The following is a 19056-nucleotide window of genomic DNA, read 5'->3' as shown; positions in this document are numbered from 1 at the left end:
CTAGAAGATGATGTGGCCCTTTGAAGGAATGACTGTGCAGGCTGACGGCTGTGTCACCAAAGGAAAACTTCCAGTGAAGCACTGCAGAGCCCTGCCTGACCTGGTCAATATTTCAAATTGTTGAAATACTGATAGAAATAATAAATTAAATTTATTTTGATAGGCTGAAGAACTGGGCCTAAAAAAAAAAAAGTAAAAATTGAGAGGAAAAATACATTAAAAGCTTTCATTTAAGTTAAAAAAAAAAAAAGTCAGTGTATTGGAAGCACGTATCTTGAAAAGGCAACCAGGGGCTTTTAAGGGAGCACAAGCCTCAACAAGGCAGAAAAGGCCCCTATCTCCTGGGCTGTGATGGGAGAGCGCCAGGGTCCTGGACACATAGCTCCCAAGGGGTGTGTGTAAGCCAGCCGTGGCTAACTACAGTCCAGTCAGCAGGGGGCAACCAGGAGAGGCACAATGTGTACCCAGAAAGCAGCGAGTACATCAGAGCTATGTCCCACAGGAAAGGGCTGACAATAAAGAGAAGTAGTTATCGAAGTTTTAGAGTCAGAGGGGACTGCAGAAATAACTTACACAATCTCAACATTTTTCAGATAAAGGAAAAGAGGTCTGTGATGAACATCTTCAAATATTAATTATTAAGGCTGCCAAATAAAAGGAAGCAGATTTGTTCTGTTTTTCAGAGAACAGAACCAGGACCAGAGGGTAGAAGGGTGGAGATCTTGGTTCAACACACTAATGAGATCCTGAGCTCCCTGCTCTCCCCAACCCTGCTTCTGGGCTCTGGAGATATTCTGGTAGAGGCTAGATGGCATCCTTCAGAGATGCCAAATCCTAGCCACCAACTTTTACCTGTCCTCCAGGTGTCATCTCATTGGGCAACCTTCCAAGGGCAGCCTGAGAAAGCTAAGCATTCCTGTCTCGGTGTTCTCATCAAGCTGTAAGCTTCTCTCTGTCATAGAATGATCACTTTACAGGATGGTTCTATTTCTATGGTTCTCCCCAACTAGCCCGCTGATGGCAGGGATTGTTTTATCCTCAATGCCCAACACAATTTTTGGTGCATAGTAGGTGCTCACTAAATGTTTATCAAGTTGTATTGACAGTAGGTGCTCACTAAATGTTTATCAAGTATAAAATGTGAAAGGCCTCTGCATACAACCAATTACAGAGTTGAGACCACCAGTGCAAATTACAATCAGCTTTCTCTCCTCTACGCAGAATTTTCCTCTTTGAAGGCCATTTTCCTCAGCCTCAGCCTGGCCCCAACTTGTCCTAATGTGAACCCCATGGATTTATAGTTTGCTATTCCATTCCTTACCTGGTTAATGATGCAGATTAATTTTCAGGTACATTGAGAAAACTTTGGTTTTAATTATAGAGTCAGAAATTTAAAAGAAAGATCATTAACCGTGGCCTATTTTTTAGTCCCTTGTATAGAGTATCTTTCTTGGTGTCATTCCTAGTACTCTCCAACATGGGTATGCCCACCCCAGGGGATACCCAAGATTATCCATTGATAACAGAGAGAAATATTCTCTGTATATAAATAAGCATATGTATGTGCATATATATTATATGCACACATATTTGATCAAACCAATAAAAAAAGATACGACGTTTCCCCGGACTTTCATAGGGTACTGACACCGGAGTCTCACTCGGAACACATGGCAGGTGATGTGGTGGGCAGGGCACCTCAGGGACGGTGGAAGGACCACAATGCAGAGGGGCGGACCAGCTCATTTGTTCAGTTGCTTTCAGCATATTTCAAATTATTGCTGTTTTCACGTGCCCAGTTAAATGGACTTATCTATTATCTAGTTTTAACTAAACTACCCTTCACAAAAAGACGTGGCTTAACACGGTTCCTCAAAGAAACTACAGTTTGAAGATAATATTAAACATGAAAGCACAAGAGAACTTTGAACTCTCTGGCAGCCACGTGATGGGGCAAAGAAACAATGACAATCTAATTAGGTCTGTCAAGAAACCAGAAGCAAAAAATAATTGAAAATTATCAAGAAGACTGTTTGAAATATGGAACTACAACTTCTAATGAAAGAGTCAAACGTCACCCTAAAGGCACAGTGAATTTTGAGCTTATTAGTGATAGTATAACACATATATAATTAATAAATTAATATGGATGCATATATAGGGGGTTGCAAGTTCAAAAATATTTTATTGAGAGAGTGGCTAATCTAAAGAGTTTGGAGACCACTGTCCTGTCCCTGCTTCTAAAAATATTTTTTTATTTCTTTCTGATTAATTGTAGAAAAGGTGAAATGCACGCAGTTCTCAAAAACAAGAAGAAATTATCCATATTCTTACCACCACAAAATAAACATTATTTGCATTTGGTGAAGTGCCTCTTCCATTACGACTGTTTCCTATAACTTATCTTTCATAGGAGGCTGAACTTACAGGGAAAAAACTTTAAAAGAGCATCATGTTCCCCTATGGGTCACTTCATCTAGTCTCCAGGGAGTCTAAGAAGGAGTGTCAGGAATGCAGCTGCAGTCCTGGTTTCTGAACATTTGCCTAATACATCTGGGATAAATTTCACTCTCAGTGGGCGTACCCCCTGACCCCATCCCAGGTATACTCTGGAAGCCATATAATTAAGTAAAACGAGACTGGTGCCGCAACTCGTGTGTTACCTTAATTTTAAAATTAATTAGCCCGTGCCAGCCATCAGTGACATGGTTAAGGAGTCACACTTAGATTACCCAAATGTCAGGGGAGCAGGTCAGCTCTGGTTTTCAGTAATCCCTAGGAATTCCGAGTATGTCCATCAAATGCCTTCCTTTAGGAAAGGAAACCATAGCTGTAGGTCCTGCAGTGACAGCCTCTGCCCTGGCTTATATCAGCTCCAGCGTGGCTCTCATTACAGAAACCACCCTCAGTTTCACACTCTGAATCTTCTCTAGAAGTTTGCCCTTCATCCTCACAGTGAAACCCTAGCTGGTATTTGAAATAATCTCATCACCCTCAAAAATAACTTCTGACGATCTGACTTGAAGGAGAAATTTTCCATAGGTTTGGCAGGATTTCCATTTCTGTCTAAGATGAAACGCAGCATTTCCCTAAGGTTCGGGCCACACCCAAAATGGGGAACAAGACGCCCTCTAAAACCTGGGTGCGGAACTAAATTTTTCTCACCCTCATTTTTAACTCCCTCATTTGGTCTGTTTATTATGTTTATCTCCCTCATTTTATTAGACCCTCATACTACTTCCCTACTTCTGGTTTGCTGCATACCAAGCTGTCCAAGTTGTTGTCAGGGCGGGCGGGGAAACATTTATACAAACAAAGGCTGAGAAACGCAAATCCTACAATTTAAATACCAAACTCTTCTACTGCAACATTTAAATAGGATCCAATTTTAAAGTATTTGATTTACAATCAACTTTTTTAAAAAAAAGAATATCTTTTTACATATGCTTTGGATTGGAAATGGATTTTCCCAGAATTACTGCAGGCAAACACACCGGAGTGATGCCCCTGGCTGATGTCAGGGGTACAGTTCAAATGGCAAAGTGAAGCTAACTGACCCGTTCTGGAAATAAACCAGCAACCCAGACCCCAAAACCACAGCCATTTCATCAAATAAAGCTTAAACATCCAAACCCTCAGGCTATTTCCTCCCCCTTAAGCATTTTTTGATGTAGGCCTGGAATGACAGGAGGGTAGATAAAGAATACAACAGTCAAATCCCCACACCTGCTAACATAATTCTCCCATGGATATATTCACTTTCGGTGGGTGAAGACCATGGGAAGGCCTGCAGCCAACACTGCTGCAACCAAACATTACCTCTGTTGATTTCGGTGAGTCTCACTCCCAACTACCAAAGAATAATAACTCACGCCCCCTCTTTCCTTTCTTTATTACCTTTGTCACCCCACTTTCATTCCTTTCTGCATACCAACGTCTCTAATTTTCCACTGGCATTTTCATTGTTCTTTCAGTGCATGTTTTAATACCGTCTGCCACCTGAAATCCCTTTGAGTGTAGATTCAAGATAAATTATAAATGAGAAATATAAATAAATTTACTTGAAGCTATGGAATGAGTTGGAAGGATAATCGAGATCTAAATTTAAAGACTTATCTTTTCCTTTGTTTCAGAAACTGTCCAGAAAGCACCTTTTAGAACATGACATCTTTAAGCAAAAAAGCTGCAGTGGCTTCCAGGAAGTCTGGATAGCAGTGAAGAAGGGAAAGGTCATAAGAGAGTCAGGGATACGAAGGATTGCTTTAGGACTGCTTTTTGTTTGTTTTTACATTTCTGATTCTCATTATAAACATTTTTGGTCTCAGGATTGAAGAAGACGGCTTCTGTTGCCAGGACAGTTTTCTGGTCCTGCGTGGGATTGCGAATGACATTGGCATTGGGATATTGGAGCATACAACATTTGAAAAAATAATAATTTTCCTTCCAAACCAGTTCCACAGAAGTTTCCACAGATATTGTTGGGAAGATCAATCCCAGACCCCCAGAAGTCCCAACTAGGAGGAGATGGTTGGAATGCAAAGTAAAGTTTTAATGAATGGTAGAGGGATAACTAGTTTTCCTTCACAACACACCAGCCAGGAGCAAAGAGAAGATATAGCTTTTAATTTAACCCTTTGCCATCCCTGAAAAGGACAAAGCGCCATAGGTGTTGAATACTTTTCACACCCCAGAAACCCTACTGGCCTGGCTTTAGTTACTGTGTCAAAGCAGAAGATAATAAAAGGTGGATATTATGTGGGGCAGACAGTATTAATAGGCACCACAAAGAGGACATAAATATACCAAAACAGCGGATTCTGACCTTCCCAGAATGAAGTGAGGAGTCAATGAAATGAACCAGCAAATGTCCTCCACATGTGCTTTACTTTCTTAATAAGCAGAAAGCAAACTGAGGATTCGGGTCTTCTTTCCTATGTCTCCTGAATTCCTGGCTGCTGTGTGAGTCCATCTAATCCCTGATCTACAGTTACCAGCTGAGGAGGCCACCTAATTTTATCGCCTTCCTACTCATGAAGCTATAGAATCCAACAAGTCTGCCTCAGTCACCAAACAGCCAACTCCACGGTCTGCCAGGAACCAAAGTGCCAAGTAGGAGTCCAATGCAAGCCAACCAAACACTTCTCAATGGAGTAATCCCAGACAGACAGCGAGGAGAGGGGTTCTGCTTGGCAGGCTGGGTGAGGCGGACTGGAAGGAATCCAACACGGTGGAACGTGAATTTGCTGATTTCCAGAAACATATCAGGATGCATAATCCCCTCCAATCCCCTTAGGCTACTGCACAGCAGTCCTTCCGGTTCCGGGGGCACTGCCCTCGGCCACCTCACCTGCCCAGCACCTCCTCCCCACCTGTACCTCAATGGTGTACTGCTCAAAGATGCGCAGCTGCAGGAAGATGTCCAGCTTGATCTTTCGCTCATGGAACAGCTCCTCCATCTGCACCTGGGCGTCGTCGAGCTGCTGCAGCACCGACTCGATGTGGCTGATGGAGCTACTGTGGGGCGTCTTGTTGCTGGACACAGCCGAGTCCCTGTGGCAGAGCCGGGGAGAGAAGGGAGGGGCCTTGACATGTTCACAGTGACAGAGGAGCAGGGAGCCTTCCTCATCTGAGTGAGGGGGACGGGAATCTACTGTGAGCCTGGCACTGTCTGCTCAGTAGGTGAGCCAAAGCTACTGTACCCTCTTTGGGGTTCATAGCACTATAGCTCTAAGGCTTGCTGCTGTCCAGACAGAATCATGACAGGATCAAATGAAATAATGCATGCAAAAGGGCTCCACAAATGTTACAGAAATAGAATGGTTCCACACATATATGTAGTCTAATATATACATATTTCAAGACACATATACACAAATACACATATCACAATACATAAGGTTAGATAAATTAAGGCATATGTAAAAAAAAAATCCTTCCTAGTTTTACCTCACAGGATCATGGTTAAAATGAGATCATGGCTGCCAAAATTATTCATCCCCTTCGTTAAGTCCATGCCAAAGTTATGGGCTAGTGTTATTACACAGGCTTCAAGCTATACTTAGGAAAGCTTGGGGTCTGGAGGCTGCAAGCCTGGCTTAAGTCTCCCTCTGACATATATGGGCTGGTGACCTTGGGAAATCACCTCCCTGAGGCCCAGCTGCCTCCTGTAAAGTGGGCTTAATAATCCCTTCCCTACTCACAGCACAGTTTGCTGTTAAAGAAGATGGCATGTGTAACCGTGCTCTGTGACCAGGAACGTGCTGTATGAATGACTGTTAATCCTGAAAGGACTGTGATGTGTCAGGTGCTGACTGGAGATGGGTCCAGCTGTGGAGTAGAAGCTAGGGCACAAGAGGCTGGACAACCAACAAAGGCTTCAGAGAGGATGAGCCCGGAATTGGGTGTTAGAAGAAAAGGATGAGCTGAGTAGATGAGAGGGGTGGGCTTTCTGAGCAGAGAGGGTCTATACAAAAGAAGCAAGGGGAGGTGGCATGCCATAGAGGGAGCCAAGAGATAAACGTATTGATCTGCTTAGACAATTGAGGTGGTGGTGACACCTCCAGAGTGCATTATAATAGGAAAACTGCGGAGTTCCAGAAGTTCAGATTCTACAGGGCCTTGACTGAGTAAGCTAGAGCCCTAAAACTTGAAATAAACAAGCACGTCCATTACCTCATGATACCTCAGTTTCTGACACAGTTTAAGAAGTCAGAGGGGAAATCATTAGTTTTGAATGGCCTCAGCAGCAGCCTTTCTGGAAACCAGGCCCTTCTGGCCTGTGTTTGTCTCAGAAGCAACGGTATCTGAGCTCACACGGTTTCTAGACGCAGCATAAAGCCAGTTTGTCAAGAGCCTCCCTTTCTGTCATCTAGAGAGCTTCTGATCCCTCCCTTCTCACCCTGACCTATTTGGGCATGAAAGCCCACTACTGCACAGCTTCCCCCCAACTACGAAAAGAACTCAAGAGGAGTACTCAACACTGTGTATCACGCACTTGCTAAGGAGGGCGGATACGACTATTCTTTCTGACAGCTCCCCTCAGTCTTTCTCTATCACCCAGCTTCCAGAAGGAAGAGGGTGATTTCTGGCCACTTTGTTCAGCATCTCTGTCAGTGTCACATTCACTAGGAATCACGGAGATGATATAAAAACCACCTTAGGTGCTTCGGTGATCAGTGCCAGAGGAGTCGTGGAGGCCTAGGGAAGATGTGTGTACTGGTATGTGTGAGGCATCCTGCCGATGTCCACTAGGCATCGTTTGCTTTTTTTCTTTGACTGGTCTTGATATCAGGGAGGGGAGTCCAGGCTAGCATCAGACTGGTGGGGGGACGAACAGCCGCCAGTGGTTCTTGTCACACGCCTATGGTCCTCTCTGAAGTCCGTGGAACTTAAACTTGTAGGACAGGTATCAGCAACCTCGTTGCCTTTACCGTCACTGAGTAGCCTTCAGCCCTCAGGTATGGTGCAAGGTTGGCAGGGGATAAGAGCGAGTGGCAGCTCCACAGGCCCAGCCCCACAGAGAGGCTAGCCAAGCTTGTGAAAAGTACTTGGAGAGAAAATGTAAAAGCCATCACGTAATTCTAGAGCTGACAAGCTCCTAGAGTGAACCCCTTAATCACACAGACAAAGCAGCTGAGGCCCAGAGAGGTTAAGTGGCTGCCTACTATTTGGAATTTTCTTCAGAAGCAAGTAACAGCGGAGTTTCCTAGGTAGGTAGACAAAACTGTCACATATTATATATTCATGACGGTGAATTGGGGGAGGAAGGGAAAGAGGCTGTCTCGTTGGTATGCAAAAGAGGACTCAGAACATCTCATGTGCATGTCTGGAATAGAAATGATTAATCCAACAGAAAAACATGCCAGGGCCATCTTAAGGTAAGCTCTCATTGTTTATTTAATTGGACAACTGGTATGGGGTGGTGGGGAAGCCCTCTCCAACTGAAGTAATGCCCTCTGGCTCCAGGACTGTTCTGGGACTTGTTGACGAGATTATTTCTGTCCAGAGCTGGCAGAGGTCCCGGCATTCAGTGATTTGAGGATACAAACGAGTCCCCGCAGGCAGACGTCATCAGCACCATCAAATCCTATTTACACAGCACCTGGGCATAGGGCTGGTTGCTGAGGGCTTGCTCAAGGCCTCATGACACTTTACCCGAGGAGCCGATGCCCTTGACAGGGACAGGAAACTAGACACTGATGCCAACAGAAAGGAGGCAATGGTGTGGATGATTCTAAATGAATATAAGGTAGGATTTTCTAAGATCCCTTCTTAGTTATGTTTGTTTAGGGCAATAGAGAAGGAGTTTTATTTTCTGGGCAGCAAGGAATGGTGGAAAGGTCATATGTGGGTAAGTGGAGAGCAGAGTGGGACACATCACACACTCCCTACATTCTAACAGGGCCAAAGGCAACCGTTTGGGGTTACATTTCACCAACTGGAGCACTAGAATTCAGAGGCAGCCTGAGAACAGATGCCAAATAACACTATATTCCATAATGGCTATTTCTCCACATGACCAAATATGCCATCATTCTTAATGAAGATACTATTTATTTAAATTTTTGTTGTATTTATATTACTTATTGATCGCTGAATAATGTCTTCAATGATACATAATGCTTTGAAACATCAGAGCTTTTCCACTGACTCTTCCACTCTAAATTCAAGTTGGGTGGGGTGCAGGCATTTTTATATCTGACAGATGGAGAAACCAAAGCTCACACAAGACCACAAAGCTGGCTGCGGCTGAGCCAAGACCAGAACATGATGACTTATCTCGCGTCTAGTCCGAGGCATTTCCCACTGGAAAGCACTGCCCATGCTGACCTGGCCTCGCTGGGCTCCCCCAGGGAGGGAGGCGCTGACCTGAGCTGCTGGATAAGGTCTTCGCCCTCCTTGATGACGTTGAGTGTGGCATCCAGAGTAGCGGTCTGCTGCTGCTGGAACTGCTTGATCAGTTCCTGGACCGCATCCACTGAGTCTGCACAGACATCCTCCAGCATCTCCTTCTGAAGGTCTTCCATCCATGTCCACAGCTGCGGGGGAGAGAGCAGAGACTCCACTCAGGGCATGTGGGAGAGGCCAGGGCTGGGGTTAAAGGCAAGAGTGTGGAACTGAGGTCACCCAACCTACCCTCAACCAGTCAGTGCGGTATCAGACTGTCCTTCTAATCAGCACCCCTACGGGTCAGTTTACATTTCTATATTTGTATTCACTACGCATCTCTGTTAAGTTTACTCCATTAGTACTGGCATTCCTGAAGGACAGGAACCACCCTCAGCCTTACTTCCCAGTGGTTTAGGGAAACTGTGGTCTTAGAGCAGGAAGCTCACTCATTTTTGAGCGACTGGGAAGAACAGGAAACTGGTGATGGACAAATATTATTTCATCTTTCATAAAGGACAGCTCTGTATACTTCCTCCAGCTAGCTAGATGCTGATTCCTAGAAATGTATCATGATTTTACAAATATGTAAGAAAGAATGTGACACTCAGTAAGAACCAAGTGAAGATTAATTAAGAAAATATGTGCTATGCTAAATTATTTTGTTCTTTTCAGGATTGCTTGGTTGGTTAGAAAGTTGAATGCTAAAGACGTAGCTTATCTTAATTTCAATGTAACTATGAGACATTTCTCCCATGATATTCAAGATGATGAAATGCAGTCAGGATGATATTACTGGTCAGACAACTTTAAAAGAGCTAAGTATAGCATTTTGAATGGAATAAGTACTGAAAATGATGGAGTTGAATTGAATTACTGAAAACTCATTTATTAATAGCTCTTCCTCATACTGAAAATAGATCTCCAGTGGCCTGCCACAGTGCTCCTCTTCTAACTGCTCTCATTGAGCATTTGCATGAATTGTAGAGGGAAAGATGAGTCTGATGTTTGCTTAGAAACAAGGAATCTTCACTTGACTAGCAGGAAAGATAAGCTCATGGCTCTACCAGGAGAAAAGCCAGTAGAGAGAAAAAATTCATAGAAGGAGCCAGAAGATATGGATTGTGGCCTCTGTTCTTCCTATAACTTGTGGTGCCTTTGAGTAAATCACTATACCCTTTGCTCTCCAAGACTTCGTGTGTAAAATAGGCTGGGGTGAGCATAAAATAAAATGGTTAATTACTTTATGGTTCTAACATTCTGTAAGTCTCCCATGTTAAAAACATGGATAAATATTCACCTTAAGAATACTATTTCATCTTGTTGGTTCTCAGTATGATAAATCATGGTATGGCCTTTGGAACAAGGGATTAAAAAAGAGAAAATAAAGAGAGACAAAAATATCTTGGACAAGTTATTCTTTGTTCTTTAGAGAGGATAAGGCCCTGAGTGTGGCAGAAGAGGTTGAGTTCACAAGATTAACGAGCCCTCGAGGTAGCAAATAATGGGGTATAAAGAATGTTCTTTTTGGACAGGCAAAAACCTCTCTGAGCCTCAGTTTCCTAATCTACAAAATGGGAAGAATAAGATTTGCCCTGCTCACTTCAAAAATTATGAGAAATAAATTATTTACTTATTATCAATGCTTTAAATAAACAAATAGCATTATCAATAAGCCTATAACATTGTGATGATAGCTATAAGGAATACGAATTATTATTTTTCAGTGTTCCTGTCATTTAGTAGCTTGTGTCTGGTTGTAATTAATTCAGTTTATTTTCTTTACAAATAAGTTTTTGTTGTAAAACACAAAACAAGTTTTCCAGACCATTTAAGCTGGGATACATATTCTTACAGGTATGAATGTATACATTTCAAACCAGTATGAAATTAGGAAGTTCAGGATATTGGTCACTATAACTTAAAATTACTTCAGACTTTCTGGCTGTCATTTTGCCTAGAGCAAAACCATTTTCCAGATGTGCTGAAGTCCTTGGGTATGAGATAACGGAATCTCTAAAAAATTATTGTATAGAAAGGCGATATAGTAGTTAAGAGTTTCAGACCCCACACAGCATTGTAAATCAACTATACTTCAATTAAAAAAGTGAAAGAAAGAAAGAAAGAAAAGAAAAGAAAGAAAGAAGGAAATAAAAAAAGGGTTTCAAACCCCAGTTCTACCACATATTTCCTATATAACCTTGAGTAAGTAACCTACCGTCTTTGCACCTCAGTTTCCCTTGTCAATAAAATGGGAACAGTAATAGTTCTTACACCCACAGAGTTGTAAAGATTACTAATAAGTTGATATATATGTGTGTGTTATGTCTGTGTGCATATACATACAAATAAGTGAGATATATGTGTGTGTATGCAGATATATATACACACTCTACATTTATATAACTTATATATATACCAATAAATATATACACATATGTATTTATTTGTACACACACACACACAGACATCCTCACACAGATGTATTATATCACTTAGAAACAGTGCCTGGCGTATAGTAAGTGCTATGCAAGTGCTAGATATTCTTATATTTAAAAGGTATTTTTCATGCAAGCCACCTCTAGTTCCCACTAGAAGACAGAGGGAAAGTTTGAAATACTCCTTCATTTTGAAATTGGCACAAGATCAATACTGGATTTGGTCTTTCCAATATGCTAGGATGAGCTGGGCCCCTCTTTTCTGTTTTTGCAGCTTTGTCCTGGGATATCTAAAGAAAGCCTAGAGACTGAAAAGTCTAGATATTTCTTAAAAAAAAAAAAAAGCAAGAAAAGAAAAGACTATGTGAAGAGAGAGAGAGATTAAAATTGTGGACGGGAAGCAGGTCACTTAAGAAAAATAAACTCAATGTGTCAACGGAGGACAGGCACTGAGATGGAAGACTGCTCAGGATGAGGCTGGCACTCCCGTTACAGGAATAAGAGACAGAGGACAGAGGCTTACAGATATCTTGAGGATTTTATTTTATTTAGGATAATTTTATTCTCAGTACCATCCTTAAGCTATTTTAATGGCTTCACAGCTTGGAGTTCCTTCCCCCCCCCCCCCTTTAACAAAAACTTGAACACCTCTGGTGTAGGTCTAGGGAAGAAAGTCAGCATCGTTCTCTTCTGAGGAAATCCACCATGACTCATGACACTCCCTCCGCCTGGTGGTCATGCAGCTAAATTGTAGGGACAGTCAAAGACCAAACTTGCCAAAGATGAGGTGTCAGTGTTACAAACAAAAAGACTAGAGAAAGATTGGGTACGTCCGATAATACACTGACCTCAGGAGTCAATATCATTTAAAAACTGTGTCCTCCCCACCAAAATTCTCTGATTAATGAATTGAAGTTGATTTCTCAGATTTCTGGCCATATAGTCTACTATATTATAAAGAAACTCTTGTCTAAGGTAGATTAAAACCTACTGCTAAGGAAAATCAGCTAAGAGATAAACAATCAAGTACAACATTAGATGCCGCTCAGCCCAGTGGTCAGCAGCCTGATGAGGAAAGGAAGGGGCCAGTCTACCTTCAAGAGGATAAAATGTCAAATAAAATTGCTAGGGAATGTGACTCAGAGAAAGGCAAGGGGATTACAGCACCAGAGACAAAGGGTTAGTGACATCTTTCTCTATTTTTCCTTCTGTAGAAACAAAACCAAACAACCCAGAGAGAAAGGAGTTGTTGAATGGAATTGACATTTACTGGAGATAATTCTCGATTCTTCCCTTGTCTGGCTAGTTCTATACTCATGGGAAAACTACTTTACTTCAATTACTTCATACTTAAGTGCATGTGCATTAGTGTGTGTGTGTAGGTGTGTGTTTGTGATTTCTCTCACTTACCTCTAAAATCCCTTCCAACTCTAACATGCTATGGTTTCTCTTCAGAAACTGAGGTAAAGAAGAGGGTAGTAATAGAAATGATTCTCTAAACTGAAGAACTGCAATCACGGCTTTCACACCAAGACACCAAAAGTTAGCAACAGTTCAAGGATAATTGCACCACCAAGTTACTATTTACCACCTGGAAAGCTTGAGTAGGGAGCCACAGGGAATCCCGAGAAACATGCACACACAGTCACCCCCTGGTGTCAACGAGCTTAAATCGCATGCTCATAATTTTGTTGTAAGCACCTCTGAAGCATAAAGTGAACGAACGTAAACGTCAGTGTCACTAAACTATGAGTAAGGATCCATATTCCATTCCTGGGGCTGTAACTTTTCTACTGTCTAAATTTCCTGTAGGTTTCCTTCTGTGTATGTGTCTATCTGACTTATCCTTGAAGAGCATACCTAGACTGCTTCGAAAGGAATACAAGTCAGAGAGCCACGTCTATTATTGCTTTACTCATTATCAGGAGCCAATGAGACTGAGTCAGAATGATCTCACACTTCAAGCTATCACAAGGCATTGCCAGAACAAGGTGAAATCATGGAGTGAGTGAGGCAGCTTGGGAGCAGCCGCCACGTTTCTTCCTACTGTCTTCCATTTCCTTTCTCTCTCCTAGGATAATCCTCTTAACCCTCTGCTTATCTAGAGTCTAACATATTAGCACTGCACCTTTGCCATCCACCCACCTGCTCCCCAGAAAGAACCTCCTGTTTCACCCATTTCCAGACCCACTCTTCTTTTTTATTTTTTCTACCGAATAGGAAAACGTAATATTTACTTCCCAACCTGTTTTATGAGACAAGCATAACTTTGATCCCCAAATCTGACATGGACATTACAAAAAGGGAAAATTACAGATGGAGCCAACATAAAAATAGGATTGTCAGATCCTCTCTTCTTGATCAAACACACCTGTACGAGGACCATTCTTTCAGGGTTCTGCTCCCTGTTTGGCAATAACTATTTGTTCCATGTTGATATATACACTGAGATGGCTTTATGTGCCCTTTCTATCAGAGAACACATGTAATTGTGGCCAAAAATACCTACACCCAAAAGAATGAGCCTAATTTGAGAATTTCTAGAACTTTGGCAGGGGGAGAGTTAAGGCAGCCTTTCAATGCCCTACATAAGGTGAGCTCTAAGACTGAAACCAGTGAGTTCAGGAAGGGCCAGCACATGGACCCCATTCTGCTTGCATAGTGGGGAGCCTGAGAAAAGGGCAACTGAAAAGGGCAGGGAGGGACAAAGAAGGGAGAAACTAGGAGATTTGTAGAAATAATGAGGCTTAGGGATGACTGGTTAAGGAAAGAGGTAATTTTACTCCATCACCTTCTCCTGCTGATTGGCTGTACCATTTGCACAGCTCTGGTAGCCACTGTGCTGATAACAACTGGCTGACCCCCAGAGATGCAGAAAGGGGCACCAATTCCACAGGATGAATCGCCCCTCCCTCATTCTGAAGAAATCATTTTTCTTTGGCATTGACTACCAGCTTTTATTTCTTAAATAAACACCATATCAGTTTAGCAACTGAAATAGAGGATGAAGCTGTTTTGTTCTTGAGGCCATTATGTCTTTTGAAGACTGATTTAGTTTTGGTTCTACAGTGGGTGAGTAGAGAAACATGTATATACGTGAGTGTCTGTGGCATTTGTGGTATGTGTGTGTGTACCTATTTGAGAAGGAAACAGCATGAAAGAATGATTTCACTGGGTTATAAACAAATGGAAATGGGCATTTAATTAAACTACCTAATAAAGAGCTGAGGTTGATTATCTTGGTCACGTTCCTTAGTTAATTTGACTCTCATATTATGATTGCAAAAATATCTAAAAATGGATATTTTGAAAACCCAGCAACTGCAGCATTTCCATGGAAACACAGCAAGAAGAGAGAATTCTGTCTGGACAATCTCTGCAGAGCAGATGACACTTGCTACAAATGCCTTTTCCATGGACAAAGAAAATGAGGACTTGGGTAAATGCTTCTCCCTATATCCTCCCCTAGCTCTCCAGACCAGCAGACAGCCAGCTGGCCTCTTGTCCCCAGGCAAAAAGAAGACATTTGAAAGTTCAGCACAATTTGTATTAATAGCTGAGGTTCTGGGTACTTAAGAAGGTTCTAAGCACATGTTTGTCTCTTCTCTTTATTATGTAGCCCTTCTCTCTAAGTAGGGATGGGAAGTTTTGTTTTTATAAAATAACATTTATTGAGATTGTTTCTGATTTTCAATTGAAAATATCATTGAAGAAAACTTATAAAACAAATAAAATATGCAAAGGAAAATTAAATCACCCATAACATTCTTAGCTTCTTTGTATACCGCTTTCTAGCCGATATTCTATGTGTGTGATCAAAATTGAGGCCATGATGGATATACAGTTTTTTATATGTTATACCACAAGCCCTCTCTCATGCCATTCATGATCTTTGACAGTGTGATTTATAATAACTGTATAATATTTCACTCTATAGATTTACTATGATTTGTTTAATGAGGCACTTAACATGGAATATTTAGATGGTTTCTAATGTATTCAAGGTTATTAATAACACTGCAATGAAGTAGTTAGAAGGCTTTAACCCTCCAGACTCCTTTAGTCACCAAGAATTCACAAAGCAGGCAAATAGAATCAAGCAGACTCTTCAATCTGCAGAAGAAATGAGCTTGGAGGATATCTTCTTCATATCTTCCTTCGGTTTCCTCTCTGATCCTAATTAGAGTACATCTTTAGCAAAACTGAGCAGAAGATTATATATTATATAATTGAATATTATAATATATATTATATTATATTATATTATATATTATATTATCAGGAAGGGCCAATTATATTTGAATTATAATCGAATATAATTGAATATATAATATATATAATAATATTCACTCTATTTACTGTAAGAGAGAAAACCATCCATAGCAACTCAAAATTCCCTCACAGACTTGTAGACTAGTAAACTTGGCTACTAATCTTGCCTTGAGTAAAATGCCAGAAGTTTGCCTATAGAGTCAAGAAGAAGGAGTCAAGAGTTAACAGACCCGGATCACACAGGACCCACACTTAGCAAGGTTTGAGAGGTGGTGTGTCCTGAGAGGTATTAAACAGAATAGGGAACTACAGGACTTCCTTCTCCATTAGCCCATCCAAGGATGCTGACTTCTGCCCTAATAATCCATTTCTGCCTGCCATACAGGCTCTAGAGGAAAGGCCCCACAGGCAATTCAGATTCCCCACCTGCCCTTCTTTGTTTTCACTGTCTGTAGAGTTCAAGTCAAAGAACTGGAGTAGACGAACCATGTGATTGAATGGGCTTCCCCCGCCTTTTTAAATTTTATTTTTTATTTTTTTAGGAGAAACGACTGGTTTCTCATTGTCAAGTAAACCTATTCAATATTTATTCAGCATCACTATGTATCTGACACAGCAGGAGAAATATACAGTAGGATCTGAATCTACACATCTAAACCCACATGTGTACGCTCCATCTGAGCACCTCCAATTTAACGAGGAAGCTCCAGTCACTTCAGTGAGATCCCAGCATCTTGAGGAGGTATGCACACAGTGCTCCTGTCCCGTCTGGGTGGGAAGTTGGAAGCCCCAGGGAAGAATTTCCAGGAAAAATGATGTCTGAGTTGAGTCCTCAAGTTCCTTATTAACCCTGCATTAGAGATGCTCTAAGAATAAACTTGGGGGGGGAGTTTTCTGCTAAGAAAAAAATGGGTATTAGTATTGTACTACTCAATTTTGTAATAGTCATCATCATAATTATCACGAAGTAACAGAGAGTAAGTAATTTTCCCAAAGGCACACAGCATGCTCAGTGAAGATCTAGATCTGGAAATCTGACCTCCCTGGCATATAAGATCTTGCTGTACTTAACAGGTGTGTGTATAACACATATGCCTAAGTGTGTACATACATTCACACGTCTTATTCTCTACTCTGCCTAAAAGGGGCCTCAGACAGACTAGTTTGGGGATGGGAAAGTAGCTGAGAGAAAACATGCAGATATAAAGTCCTGTGGGATGGCCCCCATGAGCATCCCCTCCACAATAGCCACTCAAAATGATGTTTTTCTTTCCATCCTGAAAAAAAAAGTCAGAGTCTGTATGATCTGAGAGTTGCAGACCTCTTGAATAGAAAGAGCCTCACAATCACACATGCCTTTGCACCCAGGCAGGACTGCTCCTAATTTCTCTCACATTTTGAGGTCCCGAAGAAAAGAGACTATGCTACTTCCTGACAGCCTCCTGTCTGAATGAATTCCCTGGTGGAGAAAAGTCCTCCAAGTCTCTGTTTCGTGGCCTTTATACGAAAGGCAAATGAGAAAAAGCATGGTCTTTGGAGTCAGATTTGGGATCAGTCCCTACATTTACGACATCCTCACTACAAGACCCTGGGCAAATTATTAATTTCTCTGATCTTTAAAATTAGAATAAAAAATGACAATTCTCACGGCTATTGACTAGACAGATAAATAGTCAAGCGCACTGTAGGGGCCCATCCATTTTAGTTCCCTCTCCCTTTCTTCACCTGCTCCCAGTATCATGCTGCTCCCTTTGGTACTATTTGATATGAATGTGGTTGTATACACTGAGCCACGGTGGGAAAACAAGTCTCAGGTTTAAATAGGACCCCAGGCTTAGCAAGGTTTGAAAGCTCTCTGGGAAAACAATGGTTAATAACTGCATCCCCGACTATTCCTGTGTGCCACACCCCCAGCCCTGGGAACACTTTGCTTTTCTCAGCTAAGAGCTACCCTCCCCATCAAGCCCCTGCTTTGGGGTTTGAAAAGGTAATGAGGAAAAATGAGCAAGGAGAAGAAAGAAGAGCAGAGGACAGGAGGAGATACAAGAGGGAAAAAGGAGGACAGAATGTGTGGTAGCAGGTAAGAGCATGTGCGCAGTTTAGGGAGATGGCTCAAGGCTCTGCTGCACTGGCAGCTCTGTAACCTTAGACAAGTTCTTTTCTCGGCCTTAGTTTCCCCATTTGAAAATATGTTCAATAAAGTCTGTTATCATGAGATTCTCATGAGGATTACACGAGATGGTGTATGTGTCTAACAACTAGTAGGTACTCAATTAGAAAAGACTACTACCTAATATACACTGAGTGCTTGCAATAAACCAAATCTTTAGCCTAGGTAAATCACCTGCATCACCTCAGGCTTAATTTATTATTATTATTAATTATTATTATCAGTATCAAATAAAGAAGAAGAGGAGGAGAAGAAAAAGAAAGGAATCTTGAATTCACATTGGAACCATAAGGGGCCTTAGGGCCATTGAGTCCGACTGCATAATTTTATAGATGAGGCAACCCAAGGCCAGAGACACAGTGATTTGCACAAGCTCACAGGGTTCTACAGCAGCAGGATCTGACTGGATCCCAGCCTCCTAGTTTCATGTACAGAAGGTGGGAGATGCCGCTAGAAAGGGTTCCTGGGAGCCTCAGTCACCCTTTCAGGAGTGGCACTTCCATGGAAACTAACCTCATCCATCACCTCCCTTGGCAGCCAATACCCTCACAGCCCTCACAAGGAACATGACTCCTGTTCATTCATACTCCATTCTCTCACCCACAGGCTCATAATTAAAAGAGAATACACATGCCTTTGGTTTCTGAGACCATTATTAAGAACTGGGTGAGCCACAAGCAAGCAGACAGCCAGGCAGGAAGACCTGGATTAAAGCTAATCCCCTTGCTCTACAGATACTCATCAGAGAGTGGTCGTAGGTCCCACAGAGAGGAAGCAGAGCCAGCTTCACGGGGCTCCCCAGCCCTTCATCTGCCTGGGGAATCGCCGTTTAGAAAACATTATCTTTTCATGTTTATCTCTGATAGGCACTGCAATGATTTGCATTCATTCCTACAAAGTGTCAGAAAAGCCTGTGAAGGAGTAACAACCAGGCTTCTTAATGCATTTCAAATATCAAAAATCAACTTAATTAACTAGGGTACAATCCAACTTTAATTAATACTCCATTAAAATGAATTCCTGGGGGGAACACAGGCATGCACACACATAATGAGTTCATCTGCCAAGGGTGTTATTACAGAAGATGCCAAACGTGCTTCCTCACTGGCCACTTACTCAATCTCAGAGTGCCCCGTGTTAATCAGAACCAAAGAGCAACTGCACGTTTGCAACCCTCCTCCTCTCTATGGGCCCTTCTGCCCTGCCAACAATGCAACGTGATCCATCCTCCCCTCTCCTGTCTCCACTTTGTGAATGATTCGGGGACCGGATTTAAGCCCAGCTGGCTTC

General features: G+C 42.0%; 1 protein-coding gene across 1 annotated transcript in view; it reads right to left on the bottom strand.

Moving 5' to 3' along the window:
* Nucleotides 1-19056, bottom strand: part of LOC149749336 (kalirin-like) — a 168520-nt gene that overhangs the window by 106297 nt on the left and 43167 nt on the right. The window contains exons 6-7 of the mRNA XM_089909901.1: nt 8830-9059; nt 5376-5550 (exon numbers count right to left, since the gene is read on the bottom strand). Coding sequence (XP_089766027.1) covers nt 5376-5550; nt 8830-9059 — 405 coding nt within the window. The remainder of the gene's footprint in view (nt 1-5375; nt 5551-8829; nt 9060-19056) is intronic.

The sequence above is a fragment of the Delphinapterus leucas genome, chromosome 4 (genome assembly GCF_059928025.1).
Source record: "Delphinapterus leucas isolate spDelLeu-1000000601 "Yukka" chromosome 4, BTC_Dleu_Yukka2, whole genome shotgun sequence".
NCBI classification, from domain to species: domain Eukaryota; kingdom Metazoa; phylum Chordata; class Mammalia; order Artiodactyla; family Monodontidae; genus Delphinapterus; species Delphinapterus leucas.
This window is presented reverse-complemented; position numbering and strand designations above follow the sequence as displayed.